Source organism: Anopheles ziemanni, chromosome 2 (assembly GCF_943734765.1).
Source record: "Anopheles ziemanni chromosome 2, idAnoZiCoDA_A2_x.2, whole genome shotgun sequence".
In the NCBI taxonomy this organism is placed as follows: domain Eukaryota; kingdom Metazoa; phylum Arthropoda; class Insecta; order Diptera; family Culicidae; genus Anopheles; species Anopheles ziemanni.
The window spans coordinates 24955675-24977659 of record NC_080705.1 but is presented as its reverse complement, the minus strand read 5'-3'; the positions used below and the strand labels follow the sequence as shown (position 1 = coordinate 24977659).

The 21985-nt window shown below is 41.1% G+C and overlaps 4 protein-coding genes across 4 annotated transcripts; all 4 read left to right on the top strand.

Annotated features, from left to right (window-relative positions):
• The first annotated feature begins 13948 nt into the window (after nt 1-13948).
• Nucleotides 13949-14836, top strand: LOC131293265 (uncharacterized). Its single transcript, XM_058321345.1, has 4 exons — nt 13949-14053; nt 14140-14442; nt 14516-14626; nt 14695-14836. The coding sequence occupies exons 1-4, from the start codon at nt 13949-13951 to the stop codon at nt 14734-14736; spliced, it is 561 nt and encodes a 186-aa protein (XP_058177328.1). The 3' UTR covers nt 14737-14836.
• Nucleotides 14837-15830: 994 nt separating this feature from the next.
• Nucleotides 15831-16670, top strand: LOC131293264 (uncharacterized). Its single transcript, XM_058321344.1, has 4 exons — nt 15831-15935; nt 16024-16326; nt 16416-16526; nt 16629-16670. The coding sequence occupies exons 1-4, from the start codon at nt 15831-15833 to the stop codon at nt 16668-16670; spliced, it is 561 nt and encodes a 186-aa protein (XP_058177327.1).
• A 570-nt stretch (nt 16671-17240) lies between these two features.
• Nucleotides 17241-18055, top strand: LOC131293263 (uncharacterized). Its single transcript, XM_058321343.1, has 4 exons — nt 17241-17345; nt 17434-17736; nt 17826-17936; nt 18014-18055. Exons 1-4 carry the CDS (start codon nt 17241-17243, stop codon nt 18053-18055), a joined length of 561 nt encoding a protein of 186 aa, XP_058177326.1.
• Nucleotides 18056-19771: 1716 nt separating this feature from the next.
• LOC131282144 (uncharacterized) lies at nt 19772-20512 on the top strand. The gene is made up of 4 exons (XM_058311543.1): nt 19772-19849; nt 19911-20066; nt 20128-20385; nt 20456-20512. The coding sequence occupies exons 1-4, from the start codon at nt 19772-19774 to the stop codon at nt 20510-20512; spliced, it is 549 nt and encodes a 182-aa protein (XP_058167526.1).
• Nucleotides 20513-21985: the final 1473 nt, after the last annotated feature.

Here is a 21985-nt window from a genome sequence, read left to right as displayed (position 1 = left end):
ATTCTGCACATGTGGCAAAAAGACCACCGTGTTTGTGACGAATAAGAACATGAATTCGGACTTATATAAGAAGGAGTGCGTTATGAAACAAATTTTGCCATTTGTTAGGTGTTAGGATGGTCCAGTTATGTTTTGGCCTTATCTAGTAAGCTGCCATTATAGCAAGGATGTGTTACAATGGTACAACGATACTGCTGTGAAATTCATATAAAAATGATGAATGCACCGAATTGCCCCCAGATCCGCCCAATAGAGCGATAATGGACAATAATGAAACAAAAATTAAAGAAGAAGAGAGCAGTAACTAAGGATATAATACAACTGAAGAATTTTTTTAATTTACTGGCCAGAACAGTGACTAAAACTGTTGTGTGCTGGTTGATGGGCGGTATCAACAAAAAAGTTCGAAAATTTCTTCGTAAAACCAGAACGTAATATTTTTCAATATTTTTTTTAAATATATTAAATCAAAACCTATGATTCTTTCTAACAAAGTTTAATTGGATGAATGGTATAAAAGATACACTCAATACAAAGTGTCCCATTTCTAAATGAACCAAGCCTTATCACGTGATATGAGTGCCTTTTCACGTGATTTTATGTGTGAGAAAAACTGGAGCTCGGCTCGAAAAACATTATCGGTTCGGTTTTCCTGTTTGGATAAATTTTTTAAAGAAATCGGCACTTTGAAATCCCACTAATCAGTATATAGCTGTTCTCGTCCAACTACACTGATAACGTAGTTGCGGTCTTTTGTATAAGCCAATGTTCAGTTGATCAGTCATCCGTTAGCGCTCAACCAAGTTCGATTTTCGTGTGTTTCTGGTGTGGGGCACAAACAGAGGTTTTATAAGTGGTGGAACTAATAACAAAAGTAAAAATATTGCTAACATTTCAAAGAAAATTTAAAATATTGCATATTAGTGACCGAACATGTATTGTAAAGAAAAACTCGCTTTTGTTGCGTTACTTTGCTTCCATCAATGGTTTCTACCATCCGTGACAGCGTTCAGTAAGTGTTTTTAAGGATAACTCACACATGAAAATATGCAAAGGATTATACGTACTTACTACACAATGTTTTCAGATGTTAATCGTTACAAAATTGCTTTCAATAAAATGCGTGGAGCACCGACCATTTTACCAGCAAGGAGCGAAATAACTCTCTCCAAAGATGAAGAACTTTGGATGAATTGCTCATCGTCCGAAGACATAACATGGCTGTTTGAAGAGTCCTTTCTAAACATAGCAAGTATTATTGATGCTTAACATTGGGCTATTTATTAAGTAATCTTTTTAATCAATTTTACAATTTACATATCGTTAAAGAAAGATGTTAGAAAAACCGATAGCTACAGCAACGGAGAGTATCGCAGTTCCATTCACATACCGAAAGCTAACGAAGAATATGTTGGGCAGTACTATTGCATCAAGGAGAAAGCAACAGACTTTTCTAACACGTTCAAGCTTCACCTGGATGATTTGGAGGCACAGTTTAATGCAACCAGTATCTATGTGTTTGTAACGGGCCTCCAGAACACCGTCGTCCCACAAACAGAAAAAACTATAAAAACCGACATAGTCGACGGGCTGGACTTCGTGGTGCAGTGCAAGCCGACCGCAAAAGATGTCGAAGTCGAGTTAGTAACTTACAGAGAAGTAAGTAATATTTTATTCAAGTATCATATTTTCTACTTCGAACATTTGATTATTATTCAACTAATTTTTTTCAGAAAAAACCGGTTGGGAGACTCGTTCGAAAGAAGGGTATTTATGTTGATTTCAACAGTATTGATAGTGATACGGAATATTTGTGCCGCGATAAGGATAGGCATAGTTACTTTATCATGCTACAAACAGGGTCCATCGGTAAGTTGCCATGGAAATTCTGTAAGTTGATGTGGAGGTTAAGTTATGTCAAAAATGTTTACTTACAGAACGTCCGGGTAAATTGTACCCACATCATATAACAATCAAAGCAGAAGCCCGAGCCAAAGGCATTCGGGAAAGCATCATTCCTGTAGGACGATCGGTCACACTTACATGCAGAGCAGCAGTATGTCCTAGTAATAAGATATCAGAAGAAGACATCTCCTGGTACCATGATGGTGAACCTATAACACCGGTAAATAGAATTTGCACATCCTGTTGAACTGACACTCCTCTGCTAAACAAATCATGCTTTTACATCTTCACAGAGCCGACGAATACACATCGGTCGAATGAGCTACAACACCTCGTCAGAAGACTTTTGCTTAGACACCATAAGCCAAACACTGACCATCGAAAGCCTCACTATGGATGATGCAGGATCGTACAAGTGTGTAACTACTGACAGAGTCAATAATCAAAACGAATATGGCAGCTTCAAGCTGTTCGTACTGGACCTGAAACCTAAAACCCGTCCAAGCAATCACACCTCGTTTAATGATTAAATTCCTTTCTCAACTCCATCGATTACGAAAGAGGAAGAATAAACATAATTTAGTTTTTGTCTAGTTGATAAATGATGTTATTCATTTGTGAGGAATAAATTTAAAGTTCTTCCTATTGTTAATTGAATCAACTTTTGCTTTATAGCAAGCTAGCGGAATAATAAAGTGATGCTTCAAAACACCAAACATGCCAAAAGATAGACAACAAATATATTACAAGCAGCTGTTTACAGAAAATCTTCAAAACTAAAAACAGTTAAAGCTACTCAAAAAGAGCGGTCAAAATTGCCGCTAAGAAACAATATAGGGATAGTCAAGTTGATTCTCAGAACTGGTTGAACAGAAAAATTTGAAAGTTTTGTTTTAGGTGTAGCTTTGGATTATAAGATAGGCATGTTGTGAAAAATAATTCAGCCGTTTTCTCACCAATTTTGCAACCAATTATGAGGAAGCAAGCTTGCCTAAGACGAGAATGTGAGCGCACCGAAACGAAATTACTTAAAATCTGCGGAAAGAAAACTTGAGAGAAGTGTGTTCTTATGTTTATTGGTATGCTTACCTATGTATTCGTTATTTGTTTTGTTCTACTGTTTGTTCTTTCAATCTACTGCAACAAAATCAGCACCGTTAAAGCCAAATTAATTAGAAAAACACACTTTAAAACCCCCGAACGTCCCCACGATATGTTTACGATAGATAACTAACGGGATCGACATCTCCTTCGCTATCCAAGGGTTATAAGCTGGGCAAAATTCAAAAAGCTTGCATGCCCAATGTTTTATGTGAAAGCTAAAGTTGGATGCTGAAGACATAAACATTCTGCATGCTTTCGAGTTTCAGAATCCGATTCGATTTCAATTTCTGTTTTAAAGGAATAATTTGAATTAAATCGCAATGTAGATTGTGTTGAAAGTAATTGAAACACAATGCAGCCTATTTCATTCAAGAGAAACTTATGTCAATCGTCGAAATTAAATGTATCACGTTATATGAAGTGCGTGTGAGTAAGATTGCAACCCGAATTAAATTGTGTTACATAAGTTAAGCCGCTCGGAAGAATTATCGGTTCGGTTTTCCTGTGAAACAGATGCTGGCTGAATTTTGATTTGAAAACGGAAATGGCGTGCTGAACAGAGTAATTTGTTTTATGAAACCCCCGCTTATCAGTATGCGGCTGTTCTCTTCCAGCTGCAATGATAAAGTAGTTGCGGTCTTTTGCAGGCTCTAATGTTCAGTCATCCGTTAGCAATTAATCAGGCAAGGTCGGTTTTCGTGTGTTTTTGATGTGGGGCACAAACAGAGGTTTTATAAATGTTCAACTTATAACAATAGTGAAAACATTGCTAACATTTGAAAGAAAAACTTCAAATATTGCAGTTTCGTCACCGAACATGTTCTGGAAAGAAAAATTCGCTATTGTTGCGTTACTTTGCTTCCATAAATGTTTTCTACCATACGTAGAAGCGGTCGGTAAGTGTTTTTAAGGATAACTTACACATGAAAATATGCAAAGGATTATGCGTACTTACTACACAATGTTTTCAGACGTTAATGGTTACAAAATTGCTTTCAATAAAATGCGTGGAGCACCGACCATTTTACCAGCAAGGAGCGAAATGACTCTCTCCAAAGATGAAGACGTTTGGCTGAACTGCTCATCGTCCGAAGAAATAATATGGCAATTTGAAGAATCCTTTCTAAACATAGCAAGTATTACTGATGCTTAACATTGCGCTATTTATTAATTAATCTTTTTAATCAATTTTACAATTTACATCACATTAAAGAAAGATGTTAGAAAAATCGATAGCTACAGCAACGGAGAGTATCGCAGTTCCATTCACATACCGAAAGCTAACGAAGAACATGTTGGACAGTACTATTGCATCAAAGAGAAAGCAACAGACTATTTTAACACGTACATGCTCCACCTGGACGACCTGGAGGCACAGTTTAATGCAACCAGTATTTATGTGTTTGTAACGGGCCTCCAGAACACCGTCGTCCCACAAACAGAAAAAACTATTAAAATCGACATAGTCGACGGGCTGGACTTCGTGGTGCAGTGCAAACCGACCGCAAAAGATGTCGAAGTCGAGTTAGTAACTTACAGAGAAGTAAGAAATATTTTATTCAAGTATCACATTTTCCACTTCGAACATTTGATTATTTTTTAACTAATTTTTTTCAGAAAAAACCGGTTGGGAGACTCGTTCGAAAGAAGGGTATTTATGTTGATTTCGATAGTATTGATAGTAATATGAAATTTTTGTGTCGTGATAAGGACAGGCATAGTAACTTTATGATGCTACAAACAGGGTCCATCGGTAAGTTTACCATGAAAATTCTGCAAGTTGATGAGGAGGATAAGTTATTTCGAAAATGTTTACTTACAGGACGTCCTGTTAAAATGTACCCACATCATATAACAGTCAAAGCGGAAGACCAAACCGAAGGCATTCGGGAAAGCATCATTCCTGTAGGACGATCGGTCACACTTACATGCAGAGCAGCAGTATGTCCTAGTAATAAGATATCAGAAGAAGACATATCCTGGTACCATGATGGTGAACCTATAACACCGGTAAATAGAATTTGCACATCCTGTTGAACTGACACTCCTCTGCTAAACAAATCATGCTTTTACATCTTCACAGAGCCGACGAATACACATCGGTCGAATGAGCTACAACACCTCGTCGGAAGACTTTTGCTTAGACACCATAAACCAACAACTGACCATCGAAAGGCTCACTATGGATGATGCAGGATCATACAAGTGTGTAACTACTGACAGAGTCAATAATCAAAACGAATATGGCAACTTCAAGCTGTTCGTACTTGACCGGAAACGTTCAGGGATCCACACCTCCATCAATGATTGAACTCCATAAAATGTACAAATTGTACAAATGACCGCTCTTTGGATGTGAGTGTTAAACAAGTGAACAATTATGCAATTAATGATAAAAAAAACTGACAATAACAGTTAGATTAAATTGATGTGAAATTATTTATTTTAAGTTCGTTTGTTCGTTACTCAAATAAGTTATTCCTTCTAATTCATTTGTGATACAAAGACGTTAGCAGCTCGATAAATCTCAAAGCATTGGACCGGTTTTGACGATCTGTTCAAGGTGGAACTGAAACAAGCCAAGCATATCTAATATTGTCCTAACCGGTTTTTTTAGTAACCGAAGTATTCTCGTATCGTATTTTCTTGTGATTCTTCTATTTGTGGAACTCGTTCATTCGCTTGCAACTGTTCGCCGGTGAGACAGCAGACACACGTCACGAATATATTCGATGTTGGAAAACTAAGTTATAATCAAGTTATCATTTACTCAAAGAGCTCTTATAGCAGTGATTGTCTGTTTTTACTGTGTGTCAGACAGCGACATAAAACTAGTGTTTTTATTTCATTTGAAAATTTCCTAATGACACAGTTCAGAAAAGCAACAAGTGAAAGTTTAAGAAAAAGATTTGTAGCAGTTGTTATACATACTCACGTTTGTTCATGCTAATTTTGATCGCACAAAACAGCAATCTTTACATAAAAACAAGTGTTGATAATGTTTGTATGTTAAAGCAATGACTCAATTTACTTAACCAGACCATTGCTGTTTCTGTCGAAAACTGATAATGTTAACATGAAAAGGCCACCATCTGCAAAGCCTTCGCTCTAGTTTGTTAGTCCAAGGTTTCCCGCAGACTCAACCGGATGCTGTCTCCATTCCTCACCATCGCGTGTGAAAGCCGAAGCTTGTGAAGTTTTGAAGAGCCAATCGTCTTTTGAGGATTAAAGAGTGTACTTGTGAAGTGTCGTATTTATTTAGTGTTATACATATATATATATATTCCTGGAAAAGTTGAAAAAAAAAATACTTACGGGCAACTAATGAGCGCATTATTGTGAAAAAAGAATCAATCTGAAGAATTGGAAAATGGTTTGCAAAAAGTTGATGAAGGCAATCATCATACTCTGTTCATATGTTGCCTATCTACCAGAAATTCGTGCTTTGGGTAAGAGAGAACATATACGAGTGTATATACACTCTAAATTCTTTAAGGCAAACGGTAATACGATATCCGTAGTTAGGCCACTTCCATGGATTACCCCCAACAACTATAAAAGATCTAAGAAACAGAGCAACTCAAAACATTGCACAAACATTTGTTCAAATACACATTGGAGTTACATTGAGTGTAAAAGACAAGCGTACGGGTTAAGTGCCATTTGCTAGGAGTTGTAACTCATTTACGTATATAAGCGATACATAAATAATCGTCACGTTTTGTCCATTGTCTTCTGAACAGAAATACTTACAGCAAGCAAATTTAATAGAACAGTTTTTGCTTTGCATTATTTTCTTTATAACCGTCTTATTAAAAGAGTGTGCGAAGAGCCACAAGAAAATTCATTAACAGCACCGTAGCTTCACCTGTAAAGCGGATATACAACCACTATAACCTTTGTATAGAAAAAGGCAATGAAAAGCCTTGCTGTTTACAATTTTACAGATATAAACGCCTACAAACTCAAGTTCGATAGAGAAAGAGGAGCACCGATCGTATATCCAAACAGTAGCGAAATAACGCTTTTGGCTAACGACGATTTGTGGATAAGATGTTCATCACCTGAGAAAATAGTATGGCAATTTGCAGAATCTTTCAATAATATAGTAAGTTCTTGGCAACTTTTATGATTACTTTTGATTCGAAACAGTTTTTTGTTAAAAATTGCAGAAAGATGTCGTAACAACAGATCATTTCGTCGATGGTATGTACCTCAGCTCCATTCACATAACGAAAGCTAACGAAGACCATGTCGGCCAGTACTACTGCATCAAGGAGAAAACACGAGACTTTTTAAACGAGTACAAGTTCCATCTGGACGACCTGGAGGCGCAGTTTAATGCAACCAGTATCTATGTATTTGTAACGGGCCTCCTGAATACCATCGTGCCGCAGGAACAAAATTTCATTGAAGCAGTCGACGGGTTGGACTTTGTGGCCCAGTGCAAACCAACCTCGAAAGAAATAGTTGTAGAGCTGGTGACTAACGATGGAGTAAGTTTGCGATTGCACGTTTATTATTGTGACCATACGATAGCAACAGTCGTTAGTCATTTTATATAATTGTGATAATTCTTTCAGCTACACAACTCTATCGGGTTTGTTGATCGTAAAAAAGGGGTGTACTTAGGGTTTGACGATATTGATAACCAGAAGGAGTACTTGTGCCGCGATAAAGACATTCCGAGTATCAACATAATGCTTGCCACGTTGAATTTGGGTGAGTTACGGAACCGCCCAATATTTTAAACACCCAAAAGTTTAGTTAACCAAAGCTTTAAATGAAATGTTTGTTTTCCAGCGCGCCCCGTAATTTTATACCGTCCGCATATTACCAGCAAAACGAACAACATCGTCCCGTTGGGTAAAACTGTAGTTCTCACGTGTGAAGTTGCTTGCTGCACATGTCTCAAAAAGGAAATCAAGTGGTTTCACGATACAATACCCATTATGCCGGTAAACGATGCCGATCTCTGTCTAATACTGCCATATGGTGATCGTACCCATTTTTCTGCCTTCCCAGAGTTCACGAGTTAACATCAGCCGCGTGAACCACACAGAAAACCCGGAAGACTTTTGTCTGGACACCCTTCGACAAACGATAACCATCGAAAGGCTGACTCTAGACGATGCGGGAACGTACAAGTGCGCCGTCAATGATTCGCGCGATGACAACTATACCGACTTCAAACTGTACGTGCTGGAGCTGAAACCGAGAAATTACCGATCCAACCGCATCTCGCGGGATGCGGGTTCGGACGACTTTGTTTTCTTTCACACGGAAAACAATCCTACCACGGTTAACGTGAGCCGTTCTTTAGATCGGCCGGTGAGAATGGTAATAGAGTACGATGCCTATCCGAGCCTGACGTCCGTCGAGTGGTACAAGGATGGACGTCGGCTTAGCATTCCACAGGACCATCGGTATCAAGCGACGGAAACGGATACAGACGTGCAGCTGGTGATCAACAACGTATCGCTGGACGATGTCGGCCTCTATACGGTCGTTGCAAAGACAGACACCGCACAGGATAGCTACAACGTCAGCGTGTTCGTCTACGGTATCGATCGTCGCGAAAGAACGGACCTTGCATAGAACGAATTTTCATCTATCCTTGTTCTTCCAGACAAACCTACGTTGAAACTGGGTTCCATCAATACGACGGTTGGAATGATGGTAGAATTCGTTTGCGAGAGTCACGCCTTTCCGAAACCAGTTTTTGACATCGGTTTCCTGCCGTGCCATTTATTAGACTGGAAAACCTGCTTGGGAAATCTTTCACAGTATAAAAATGTAATTTATCGTGCAGCTTAAAACATGGAAAACGACCTAGGCTCAACCAGAATGTATACTTCTTTTCTACTTCCCAGATGGATAGTAAGGAAACTATCATAAGCATCATCGAGGTGCATCATACGATCAAATTTCAAGCCAATGAATCTGGAATTGTACTCTGCGTCGTCACCAACGACTACGGAAAGGCTCAAGCGGAGGGCTACTTGATCATCGTTAATTCTTCGCTCCAGTTTGCCGTGGAGGGAGTCATAGTAAGTCTGCTCGTTGTCCTTACCCTGGTAGTAGTGGTCGTTGTTCGCCGACTTCGGCGCTTTGTGCGGTTCAGAAAGCCCCCGATAGCGAAGGATGAAGAACTGGTCATTCCGGAGCAATACGAGTTCCCCCGGGAGCGGCTGCGACTTGGTTCGCTGATCGGTTCTGGGCAGTTTGGTGTCGTACTGCAAGCGGTCGCCGATGGTATCGTGACGGAAGGGGAGGAAACGACGGTCGCCGTGAAGCAGGTGCGTGATACCAATCAAAGCAACATACTCAGTGTGCTCATCGCGGAGCTGAAGGTGATGATTCACATCGGTCACCATCTGAATGTCGTCAACCTGCTCGGTGCAGTGACGCAGAATGTCCCTAAGAGTAAGTGCCACCACCGTAACAGAAAAGAACACTTTGGATAGTTTTTAAAGCGGTGCAATTATTTTAGATGAAATGATGATTATTGTGGAACACTGCAAGTATGGGAACGTTTCGGACTTCCTGTTCAAAAATCGGACAAACTTTGTCGATGAGCTGGATCCAGTGACGGGACAGTACACAAGCAACCGCAACTTTGAAGATCTAGATTTAAAGTAAGAAGTGAACGACCAATGTTGTCCCTAACACTTACACTAGGCCTCCTACCTTGCAGTGACACCGTCGTTGGGTGCACCTTCAGTACCTCACATCTCTGCTCGTGGGCAACGCAGATCGCCCGGGGAATGAGCTTTCTGGCCACGCGCAGCGTCCTCCACGGTGATTTGGCAGCGCGCAACGTACTCCTGTGTCCCGGCAATGTGGTGAAGATTTGCGATTTCGGCCTCGCTCGGACCCTCTACCGGACCAACGTTTACAAGAAAACGTCCCCAGATCCACTGCCACTCAAATGGCTCGCATTGGAGTGCATCACGGATCGAACCTTTAGCACGCACAGCGACGTCTGGGCGTACGGTATTGTCCTGTGGGAGCTGTTTTCCCTGGGAAACGTACCCTATCCGGAGCAGGGCAACAACGTGGAGCTGGTTAACGCGCTGAAGCAAGGGTATCGCATGAAAAAACCCTCGGCCGCCAACTTCGAGATGTACATCATCATGCTGAACTGCTGGAGACAAGAGCCAACCGGTAGGCCGAGCTTCGAACAGCTGTACCAATGGTTCTACAACTTCCTACCTCAAAACATCCGAATGGTAAGACGCTTGAAAGTGAAACAGAAAACATGCCTTGAGCAAACAAAATTATCACCACCGAACTATTTTTCTTACTTCTCAAGCACCACGATCAACAACTCTTGACGATCGACAATAATGATGGCAAGGTGACAATAGTAACAGACACATGTAAGGATTCGTTTGTTTATCTGTTTCTCGTTATATTAGATTTTTAATCATTTATTGTAAAATATTTACAGGCACTGGAAAATACAATCCAGGTTACATCGATATGAAAGGATTTGCATACTGATGGGGAGCGTGTTGAATTTGATAATTTAAAAAAATGTTACTGGAATACTTATTTCTATACCATTTAAGTATATTTGCTGCGATGGCATACTTTTTATAAACATATTCAACTACATGAATTGTATGTAGAGTTCAATAAGCAACATGCTAATACGTAGAAGACACTAACTAACCCGGTTGAAAGAAATATTAATTTTTGCTGCTATCATGTAGTTCTAGCAAGAATCCGAGCAATCTTCCATGGAAAAACTTGCTGTAACTACATGACAGCTGGAAAAAATTTGAATTGAATTTTTGTCAACCAGGAATGCATCAAATGTTAATTTTTTCGCCATTTCAATATGAACGAATTATTACGCAGTATATTGATTGAATAGTATTACGAACGGCTGACCACCGATCTATAATATACCGTCTTTCGGTCACCGAAAACTCTCTTCGGAGAGAGGCCTTGTCCCACTAGGAGATGTCGTGCCACTAAAAAAAATATATATATAAGTTACGTCTCGTCTGTCGGTGCACGTCTTTATTCTTCCACGGCTCGCACAAGAAGACCGATCGTTTCCGTCTAACCACCGACGGATCCTTCTGACAGTGAGATGCTATATTAATTAAGGTTGATATAGGTCTGCTGTATCCTATCGTACTATAACTTATATATTGATTGAATATACTTTTATATATATTATATGGGTCCGCGACAGCCGAGCGGTAGCGCCGGTTAGAAAATCGGCCCATGAGCGCCGGGGCTCACCACCTCCACGGCGTGGGTTCGAATCCCAACCGAGACCGGACCCTCCCCTGTACGAGAGGACTGACTATCCACGTACAACAGGGAAACAAGTCTCGTAAGCCCTTAACGGGCAGGCATGACTAAGAGGTCGTTACGCCAAGAGGAAGACTTTTATATGCAATTTACACTTAATCATTAATCACCTTATAAATAGCAAAACACCACGAAGAAGAGCTATCGCATGAAATGGTGCGACCACGATTTTACAGATGCATTTTTTTTTCAAGAGCTTAAGTTAAGATTTAACGAACAGCTGGAGGTTTATCCTGCAGATGAAATCATGCTTCAGCCACTGAGCATTGAAGAAACACGAGAGGTTAGTCCTCAATAAGATTAGAGCGAGACGACTTAGGAGGATTTTTGGTTTCGTGAGGAGAGGCAATGCAGCAGCAGATATAATGATGAGCCCTACGAGTCGTGCGGAGATTCAAACAGGCTCCGTTGGGCTGGCCGTAAAGCCCATTTAGCCTGTCCCCAAGGACAGAGGAGGCGTGGTAGGCCTAAATTGAGGTGGAAAGAGGGCGTAGACGAAGTCAGCAGAAAAGCCTATGTACGGAATTGGACCAGTGTGGCGAGCAACCGCGAGTGGTGTCGGATAGAGTTTCATCAGGTTAAGATCGCTCAGCAGTTGTAGAGCCGCATGAATAAGTAGGTAAGTAAGGTTAGATGATTTAACATTAATCATGAGTAGTAAAAATTATCAAATATTATAACCATTTTAAAAAAAACAATTGCATACATATATTAGAGTACCCGCTCATTCTTACACACTATGAATGATAAGATAGCCTTATTCAGGCAAATCAGAGAATGTAGCACATAATCTTGTATTGTATATTCATTAATATAATTTTTTTTTCCGTAGGATCCCCTTTCAATGACATTTTTTCGGCTATTGGGTGCTCACGATCATTGTGTGCATTTGCTAGAACAACGAATTTAATCATTTGTGGTACAAGAAGTAGCAGGAAGAAATTTTTCTCATGATTCACTATTTGTTCTGGATGTATATGAGCTAAACGATTGTAACGAGTTGAAATTCTAACGAAAACAAAAATTAAAAAAAATCGTTTGTAATTTACTGGTGCTTAAGTGATGTTCTTTAAGTGATACATATGTGCTAAACATAAGTATCGTTGGTTAACTATACGAGAATGAGAATGATTTAGTAAGAATACAATCTTTGAATAAAAACATGTGCAAAGCGATTCGAAATAAAGTTAAGGCTGCATATCACAAACCGATAGCTTACAACACGTTCAACTTAAAGTGTTCACTGAAAAGGGAACTTTGTTTACCCTGCGCGAGGTTTATGTGCACAATGTATCATAATTTCTCGGGGAATACCCCTTCGCTCACGGGGTGCGAAAAGATTGATGGTGTGAGGCATCATATTGCTTACCTTTCCTCGAATCACACAAATAATCCCGCACCCTCAACCCCGCTAGGGTGGTTCTAACATTATCTAACGACGCGCACTGACCCGGTGGGAGAAGTTCGACGGATCCCACACTCGAGTGCAAACTGGCCGATGGGTCACGTTGGGCGCGTTTGCGGCGCTGCTGCAGCGATTAAAAACCGGAAACCAACGCTCGATCAACCGATCGTCCAACCGGTAGTGTTGTCAGTTATCGGAGGAGTAGCACCATTAAAATGAGTGGAATATTTACTACCCATTTCACGATTCAGTGCACGTTCTGTGCACGATGCTTCGAACTAGGCGTGTGTTGGTGGCCTTTCGAAAGTTGCTACCACGAGCCAAGCTGCAACGGGTAGGCAGGATTTTACAATATTCATCGATTCCTAGTAACTGTCATTAGTACTATCTTCGCTTTTATTGTTCCTCTTTTAGCTGATCTAGCATCAAGCGTCCCATGACAGATGTAAACAAACCAGATTCTGAGCTAATACCAGGGTAGGCAGAAAACGCTTGTACTCTGCTCGCTGTGGGAACTTGGGACTTGCCGATTGACTCATTTAGCTGCTGTAGAAAATTTCCGAACCTAGAACAAAGCCTCCTGGTGGATCGGTGTCTACTCCGGAGTTAGTAAATAATTCAACATTAATTGATCAATCCGCTCAATCTCCATGCCAGACGTCAACGGTTACTCATCGATCGTTGGCCACTTATTCCACTGCTAGCGATAGCACAATGGTCAACCGGTGTTCCCCGGGTTCGGTTTGCTGAGGATCTATCGGATTGCAACTAAAAACCGGATGATGCACGAGGTACGGCTATCATCCCGGCCGGTTTTAGTTCGTAGGTATGTAGCACTCATCCCAGCATTAGTATCAATCGCACACTGCACGATCTTCCATGACGTACTTGGTGGAGCTTTCGGGAAAAAGAGAGGGAAAGTGTATGTGGGTATGTGTAGTTAGCTCGTGTCGCTCGGGATTGTTCATAAATTGGCGGAACCAACCGACAACGGCGGGATTCTGCTGCGAACTCTCCGCCACTGACGTGCGAACAACAAAAGTTGTCACTTTTATATCAACTTACCTGTAGCGTGTCGATCACTGATATCTCTGTGCCATTAGGTTTCCGGTCTGCTGATCACGGCTCATTTCTGCCGGTAATCGATTTGTGCGGTACTTTCGGCGTGACCAAGGTGACATCTTCAACAGCCCAACACGAACTATGGCTGTCCACGCATATAGTAGTGCAAATCCCTCGGCAAATGGGATCGTGAGGTTCAGTTTGCTGCTGCTTTGCATGGGCATGCTTGGATTGGCATTCGCTTGCGTAGGTATCCATTTCCCAAGGTTTTTTGAGGCGAGAATATAAGAACCATTTTTAAAAATACATATTCAACTGCTGCCTGCTTCCAGAACGGTGGCTACAAGGTCAGGGTGAAGAAGATCGAAAACTGTGCTGGACCGGACGCGGTTATTACGGCCGACGAGAACTTTACGGTCGTGCTGACCAAGAACTGTGAAATTAAGTCCCGTGGTTGCGTGCGGTTTAAGGACTTCAAAACGGCCAACGCCAAGTATACGATCAGCAAGGATGGAGTGCAAGTGCTGCAGGGGTCGATGGACCTCTGTGATCAGGCATCGCGTCCAAGGCGCACGGAGCACATCGCCGAGTTGCTGCGAAGTCTTGGTGTACCGGAAAAGTGCCCCATAAGTGCGGTAAGTTAGAGAACCGATGTGACGAACACCGGAGATCAAAGGCCCGATTGTGATCCATTTCATTTTCTTGTAGGGAGAAATTTGCACCGAACCAAGTCAAGTGGTAAACATCAATCGCTTCAAGCAGTACCTTCCTCTGGCCCGAGGTGCTATCGGTGTAGATGTGGCCGTACAACACGATTCGGTTCGTACTTTTCAAACGACCATGTGCTGTGGACCTGATAACTAAACTTCACGTTCTCTTTTTGACAGGGAAAAAGCTGCTTCAAGATACGCTTTGACATTACCAAGTAACAACTTCAGAGCTGCGCTTCCAACTTCATCAGCAACAATCCTCCTATTGTCAAAGGCTGGTAAACGTGCAACAGGATCAAACAATCATTTAACGGTTGGCCATCCAGAACCTTCTGAGCAGTTTGGCGTAAACCGTGATGTGATAACAGTTGATTGTAAAAATAAAATACACCAATATCGCAATGTTATTTCACGATTACTATCGATTAACCTAAATTGGTTCTATAAGTTAATTAGGGGCTGTTATTTTCTACAAAAATCTTTAATGTAATGATTCTTCATCTATCAAAACCATTCTTTGAACACGTAAGAGAATAGCATTGCTTACCTTAGTATCGAGATTATAATAAAGAATATAGAGCTAGAGTGTGGAACCTAACTATATGGAAGTAATCATGGAAGCTACCGCTGAAGCAATGTTAAAGTCGAAAAATATTGATCAAGCAACACTTGAATCAACAATCGTTCAAACCAACCAACCCATATATGATCCAAGGATGGAAAGCCATTTCTGCAGGGCGAGGATGGGCATCTGCGAGAAGTGGTCAAGTCCACCGGGTACGAAATTCCTCGCTCTATTAGTCAACTGGAAAAGTTGCTGAATTGTTTTTATTAAATCAATTTGTTAATTATTTTATTTATTCAATTATTATCACATCAAAGCATAAGAGAAAAACATATACAATTATGTTACCTCAGATTTTTCAAAAGAAAATGATAAAATTATAAAAATGTATACGAAACGTATTTTTACGTATTTAGGAAACATCGTGTTCAAGAATAAAACATTCGGATCTCAAGCGAAACCAACTACATGGAAACTGAAGCCTGAAAAATATTTAAGACGAAAAATATTGATAAAGCAACACTTGATTCAATAGTCTTTCAAACCAAGGTCGCCATTTGGTTTCAAATCTACACTTCTCTTTTGTTTTAAGTCTGAGGTGTTGCAGAAACATACCACATTAGACGATACACAGTGTAACGAATCGTTCAAGGTAAGTTGATATTGCTTTCGATTTTACGATACTTTTCTGTATACTAACTGGTTTTCTAGAGTGCAACTTCTAGTGTGTCGATTACTGCTACGTCTGATGGCTGCTCACACTTACAGTAGTACTAAGCGCCCAGCGAATGGGATCGTGAGGTTTAGTTTACTGCTGCTTTCCATGGGCATGCTGGGAGTAGCATTCGCTTGCGTAGGTATCCATTTTCCAAAAGTGCTTGAAGACGTTTTCAAAAAATAACCTTTTTGATTTCCTTCCTGATATTTGCCCCTCTCCTCAGAATGGTGGCTACAAGATAACGTTGAAGAAGATCGAAAACTGCGCCGGACCGGATGCGGTTATTACGGTCGATGAGAACTTTACCGTCGTGCTGAACGAGAACTGTGCGATACAAACCAGAGGATGCGTGCACATAAAGGACTTTAAAACGGGGAAAGCCGCATACGCGATTACCAAGAGTGGAAGAAAAGTGCTTCAGAGCTGGATTGACATCTGTGATAATTCGTCAGCATCATTCGGGATGGAGCTTTTCACCCAGTTCCTGCGTAGTCTTGGTGTACCGGAAACTTGCCCCATAAGTGCGGTAATTGCAAAAGAGCTGAATATGTTAACACATTAGAAAATGAAAGTGGCCCCTGAGCAATGGTTATGTTTTATCTCATACTTTCGCAGAGAAAATCGTGCATCGAACCAAGCCAAGTGATAAACATTGGTGCCTTCAAGCAATATCTTCCTCTAGCCCGGGGTGCTATCGGTGTAGAAGTGGCCGTACAACACGATTCGGTTCGTACCTTGCAAACGAACAGTTTTCCACGTTTGGTGTAGACCAGTTCAAATAACAACTACCGATACTTCATACTAATGTTAGCGATCTTCTTTTTACAGGGGAAAAGCTGCTTGAAGATAAGTTTTGACGTCACCAAGTAAAAACAAGCTTATTTCAAAGAATGTTGAACGTGCAGCAGGACAGTTAAAACAATCATTAACCGGTTTGCCATCCGAACTCTCCCGAAAAGCTCGACAGGAACCTGCTATGGTTAGAACTATATTTGTTTGTAACAATAAAAAAACACGTTTAAAGCAAGGACAACTATCATCTTTAAAAAACAGCATTACCTTATTGTGTCTGTTTAAGATCTTTTGAAAAAATAGGAATTCATTGTCGAATTGATAGAACAAAGATTTCAAGTAAACAAAAAAGGCGATCCCGAATAAAACTTCCACGTTGTTACAGATGAAAATTATTGATAAAGCAACACTTGAATCAATAGTCTTTCAAAAGAAGGTTGTCACTGGATTTGGTTTTGAATCTACACTTGTCGTATTTTTTATGCCCGAGATGTTGCAGAAACATTAGGAGAGACCGCATTAGGAGAGACACAGTGTAACGAATCGGTCAAGGTAAGTCGATATTGCTTATGATTTTATGATACTTTTCTATCTAATTGCTGGTTTTCTAGAGTGCAACTTCTAGTGTTTCGATTACTGATTCGTCTGATGGCTGCTCACACTTACAGTAGTATCAATCACCCGGCGAATGGGATCGTGAGGTTTAGTTTGCTGCTGCTTTCCATGGGCATGCTGGGAGTAGCATTCGCTTGCGTAGGTATCCATTATTCAAAAGTGCTTGAAGACGGTTTCAAAAAAGAACCTTTTTGATTTCCTTCCTGATATTTGCACCTCTCTTCAGAATGGTGGCTACAAGATAACGTTGAAGAAGATCGAAAACTGCGCCGGACCGGATGCGGTTATTACGGTCGATGAGAACTTTACGGTCGTGCTGAACGAGAACTGTGAGATACAGACCAGCGGATGCGTGCACATAAAGGACTTTAAAACGGGGAAAGCCGCATACGCGATTACCAAGAGTGGAAGAAAAGTGCTTCAGAGCTGGATTGACATCTGTGATAATTCGTCAGCATCATTCGGGATGGAGCTTTTCACCCAGTTCCTGCGTAGCCTTGGTGTACCGGAATCGTGCCCCATGAGTGCGGTAAGCGCAAAAGGGCTGAATATGTTAACACATTAGAAAATGAAAGTGGCCCCTGAGCTATGGTTATGTTTTATCTCATACTTTTGCAGAGAACATCTTGCATCGAACCAAGCCAAGCGATAAACATCAGTGCCTTCAAGCAGTACCTTCGTCTTGTCCGGGGTGCTATCGATGTAGAAGTGGCCGTACTACACGATTCGGTTTGTACCTTGCAAACGAATAGATTTCCCCGTGTGGTGTAGACTTCTAACTTATGTCAACGATCTTCTTTTTACAGGGAGAAAGCTGCTTGAAGATAAGTTTTGACGTCACCAAGTAACAGCAACCATATTTCAAAGAGTGCTGAACGTGCAGGAAGACAAGCAGGACAGTTAAAACAATCATTAACCGGTTTGCCATCCAAATTCACCCAAAAAGCTCGCCAGGAACCTGCTGATTGCGGCTATGTTTGTTTGTAACAATAAAACAAAATACGTTTGAAGTGAGGACAAGTAACAACTTAAAAAAGCATCATTACTTGATTGTTGTAATCAAAATCTTTTCAAACAAATTGAATTGAAGAAAACCCCGAATAAAACCTCCACATCGTTACATTTTCATCTGTATTTCATATTGCTAAAGCAACACTTGAACAAACAGTCTAGCTAGACAATGTTGTCGGCGATTCTCTGTCTGGTTGTACAATCTGCCTTTGTCGTATATTTTTAGTATGTGATTTTGGCGGAAACACACCGCATTAGGAGAGTCACACAGTGGAGCGAATCGGTAAAAGTTAGTTAACATCGCTATCGATATTACTCCACCGGCAAAAGGGTATAAAGCTTACTGTTCCCGCTTTACTGTGTTGATGTTTCCAACGGAAACCATGGGTTCGAGAGCAAACATTATTCTTCTGCTATCAGTGTTCTCTTTAGTACATCGTAGTGCTTTTGCGTGTGTGAGTATTATCTCTCAAGTGCTTTCCATTTGATAAAAACGAGCTGCGACCGATCTTAATTTTTTCTGATATTAAAAGAAAACTTCATTGCAAATCACCAACGTCGAAAACTGCGCCGGACCCGATGGAATCATTACGCTGAGCGACGACGCAACCATCACCGTGAATGCCGACTGTTCCCTATCGCTAGGTGGGTGTGTAAAGGTGAAAGGTTATAACACAGCTTCCGGGCAATACCAGGTCAGCTTAAACGGCAGGCGAGTTGTGGGCAAATCCGTTGACCTCTGCGATCCTACCATCAAGAAAGATATTATCGGCAAAATTCTGCCCGGTGGCGTCTGTCCCCTGGGAGAGGTAACTGCGGCGGCATTTTCACTCACGTCATGACCAACGAGTAAACGTTTTGTTTTAATTTTCTTTCCTTTTGTTTTCTAGCGGGAAATATGTACTGATCCAAACATGAAAATTCCCGTAGGGCCAATGCTCTCCATGCTCAAGGGCACGATAGTGATCGAGGCAGTACTCAACCACGACACGGTACGTGTCGGAAATACGTTCAGATATCGTAGATCAGAGATGGGTAGATGCCTTGTTATCGTTTTTTATTCCTTTTTTCAGGGTATCAGTTGCATAAAAATTGAAGCGGTAGCTTCGAAGTAAACAACACACGCCCAACCATTGGCGCCGATTTGAATGCAGATGAAAAAGTGAAAATGATTTTTAAAATGAACCTCAAATAAAAGAAGTAGCCAGATTGGTCATCATGTGTTCAGTTCGATCAATTGTATTTATTATAAAAATAAATTAGTTTTAAAATTGATCTGCTTTTCATCGAACCGTCTGGAGTCCAGAAGAACCTGTTAGGTAAGGTATGTTATTTAATCATTTGACGGCTTACAACGCTGAATTAATTTGAAAGCAAACGTGATTGCATGTTCACACAACCACATGCATTCCCTGTTTGATACCAGATAGACTTAATTACCCCGGAAACACATATGATCTCATTTGTGGCCGCTCACGAAAACAGTAAAATGATGCTATATAAACATTCCTACCAGCCTTAGTGGCAGGAAAAGTTTACCAAGTGACCGCAAAATGCACTCATCTCGTACAACCACGACACTCTGGCTGACCGTGCTGCTGATGGGCCACGTTTGGTCAGCAAGGGCGTGTGTAAGACTAACAAAAATCCTCTCCAAGCTGCTCGCCTGTTCACCTACCAATCTCATTGCAGAACGGTGGCTTCGAAATGATCCTGCACAGTGTGGAAAACTGTGGCGGCGATGGACAGGTCATCACCATCGACCCGGGAACCACAGTCGCACTGACGAAGGATTGTGGCGTACAAACAAAGTCGACCGTGCGCACCCTGGGTTTCCGCACGGCGCAGGTGAGAAATTCGAGAGTAACAAACTTCTTCACACGATCACAAACCAAATCTCTCCCCGCAGATGCAAGTGACCATCACGAAGAATGGCTTACCGGTGGTGAAGGAGTCGGTGGATCTGTGCGCCAGTATGGACGATGCGGCCACCAACCAGGATGCGACGGAGGTGATGACCATGTTTGGCGTCCCGAACCACTGTCCCGTGGAGCCGACCGAGATCGTTTCCGATGGAAGCAAGACGTACAGCTTGGATAAGTACAAGCATCATCTACTGGTGGCGCAGGGTAGAGCACTGATCGATGTTGTAATCCAACATGATAATGTAAGTAGCACTTTAAGCAATGCCCCTTTCGAGTAGGATACAATGTTTGCTATTATTGATTTGATTTCAGGGCAAAAGTTGCTTCAAAATTGACACAGAAGTCGTCAACAAACATATGCTTGGTTAACAGTCGGGATCGTTTCTTGCCAGTCTCAAGTGATGCGATAAATAAATGTGTAAAATAAAAATAGATTAGAAAAAAATATCGCTTGCGTTTCGTATGTTTCGGTTTATTGTTCAATTCTGTTACTACTTCGTTCTGCACTAACTAGTACCTTGGGAGTCGTTTATGTATTAAATTATTTAGATCGAACATACCATTATAATGTTTTCATCATTTAAAAACGAACCTTAAAACAGTAGCCAATCAATCGATTAGTTGTAAATAAGCACGATGACGTAAAAGAAAATTGATAACTTTTTCACACATTGGGTTTTTTTTTCAAACGTTTCCTTCTCGTAGTAATGAAGCGTTTTTCTTTTTCATACAATCGACCGTCAAATTACAAAAACTGCACAAAATGATTCACCTGTTAAAGTAACGAAAACTTTAGAAATAGAAATTGAGTTTTAAACTTTCAGTCAGAGTGGAGCACCTCACCAGGCAAGAAGTGAAAACGGTTTCGGCTACAGAGTAAGGTTTGAAAGTATAGTATGTGTAGTATGTGAATGTTGGTGATTAGTTAGATTAGGGGCGTTTCATGTTACGTTCCTTTACACGTTCAGCTTTGCTCGTGAAGTTACTCAGCCCAATGGAGCCCAGACTTTGCCTTACTTTTCTCCTGTTAATGGGTGCGGTGTGGACCGATAGTACTGGTAAGATAAAATATTTGTACGGCAGCATCTATGAAGAGTTAATACGATGGGTTGTATCTTTTGTAATGTGCAATGTTTTACCAAATACCCTCCCAAAGCGTCCACCGACTACGGGATACGGCTTGTACTCGAGCATACCGATTTTCACACCGAATGCCCACTTCCCCCTAACAACGACTCGATCGTATGGAAATTTAAAGTGTACGATACTGAAAAAGTAAGAAAAGATCTAGTTTATAAAAGTTAGTCATGATATGCAGCGGAAATAAGTAAATTCCTTGGTTCATTTCCAGACACTAGAATCAAACCATCACATTCAGCTTGAAGAAGGACAGTTGTCCATGCAAAATGTGTCGAGGATCAACGCAGGTCTCTACGGGTGCTGTTACAGCTCCGACAGCAGCCCCTGTGCCACTCTTTTGATAGCAGTAATGGTCAGCAACTGTGCAATCGATCTCACAGGGCTACACCGTCACACTGGCGACAATGTGACGGTATTTGACTGCACCGACAAATTTCTTCTTGAGGTTAACGTTCCCGGTATTAACAATGAAACCAAGCTCGATACCAAATCGGTCTATAAGCAAGATCTTTCGCTTTTAAAAAATGCTGGTAAAGATAAGGTAACCTTTTCCTTGCCAAGCGGTAGCGTAAAGCAAGGCTATGTGTTTGACTTAGTTGCCAGCTACAAACACCTAAGCGAGAGCCGCCGGCTGAATGTCCTGTTCTCCGGTAAGTTTACACTTTTCCCTTTTCGATCCGTTTGGAAGCAGACTATATCTTA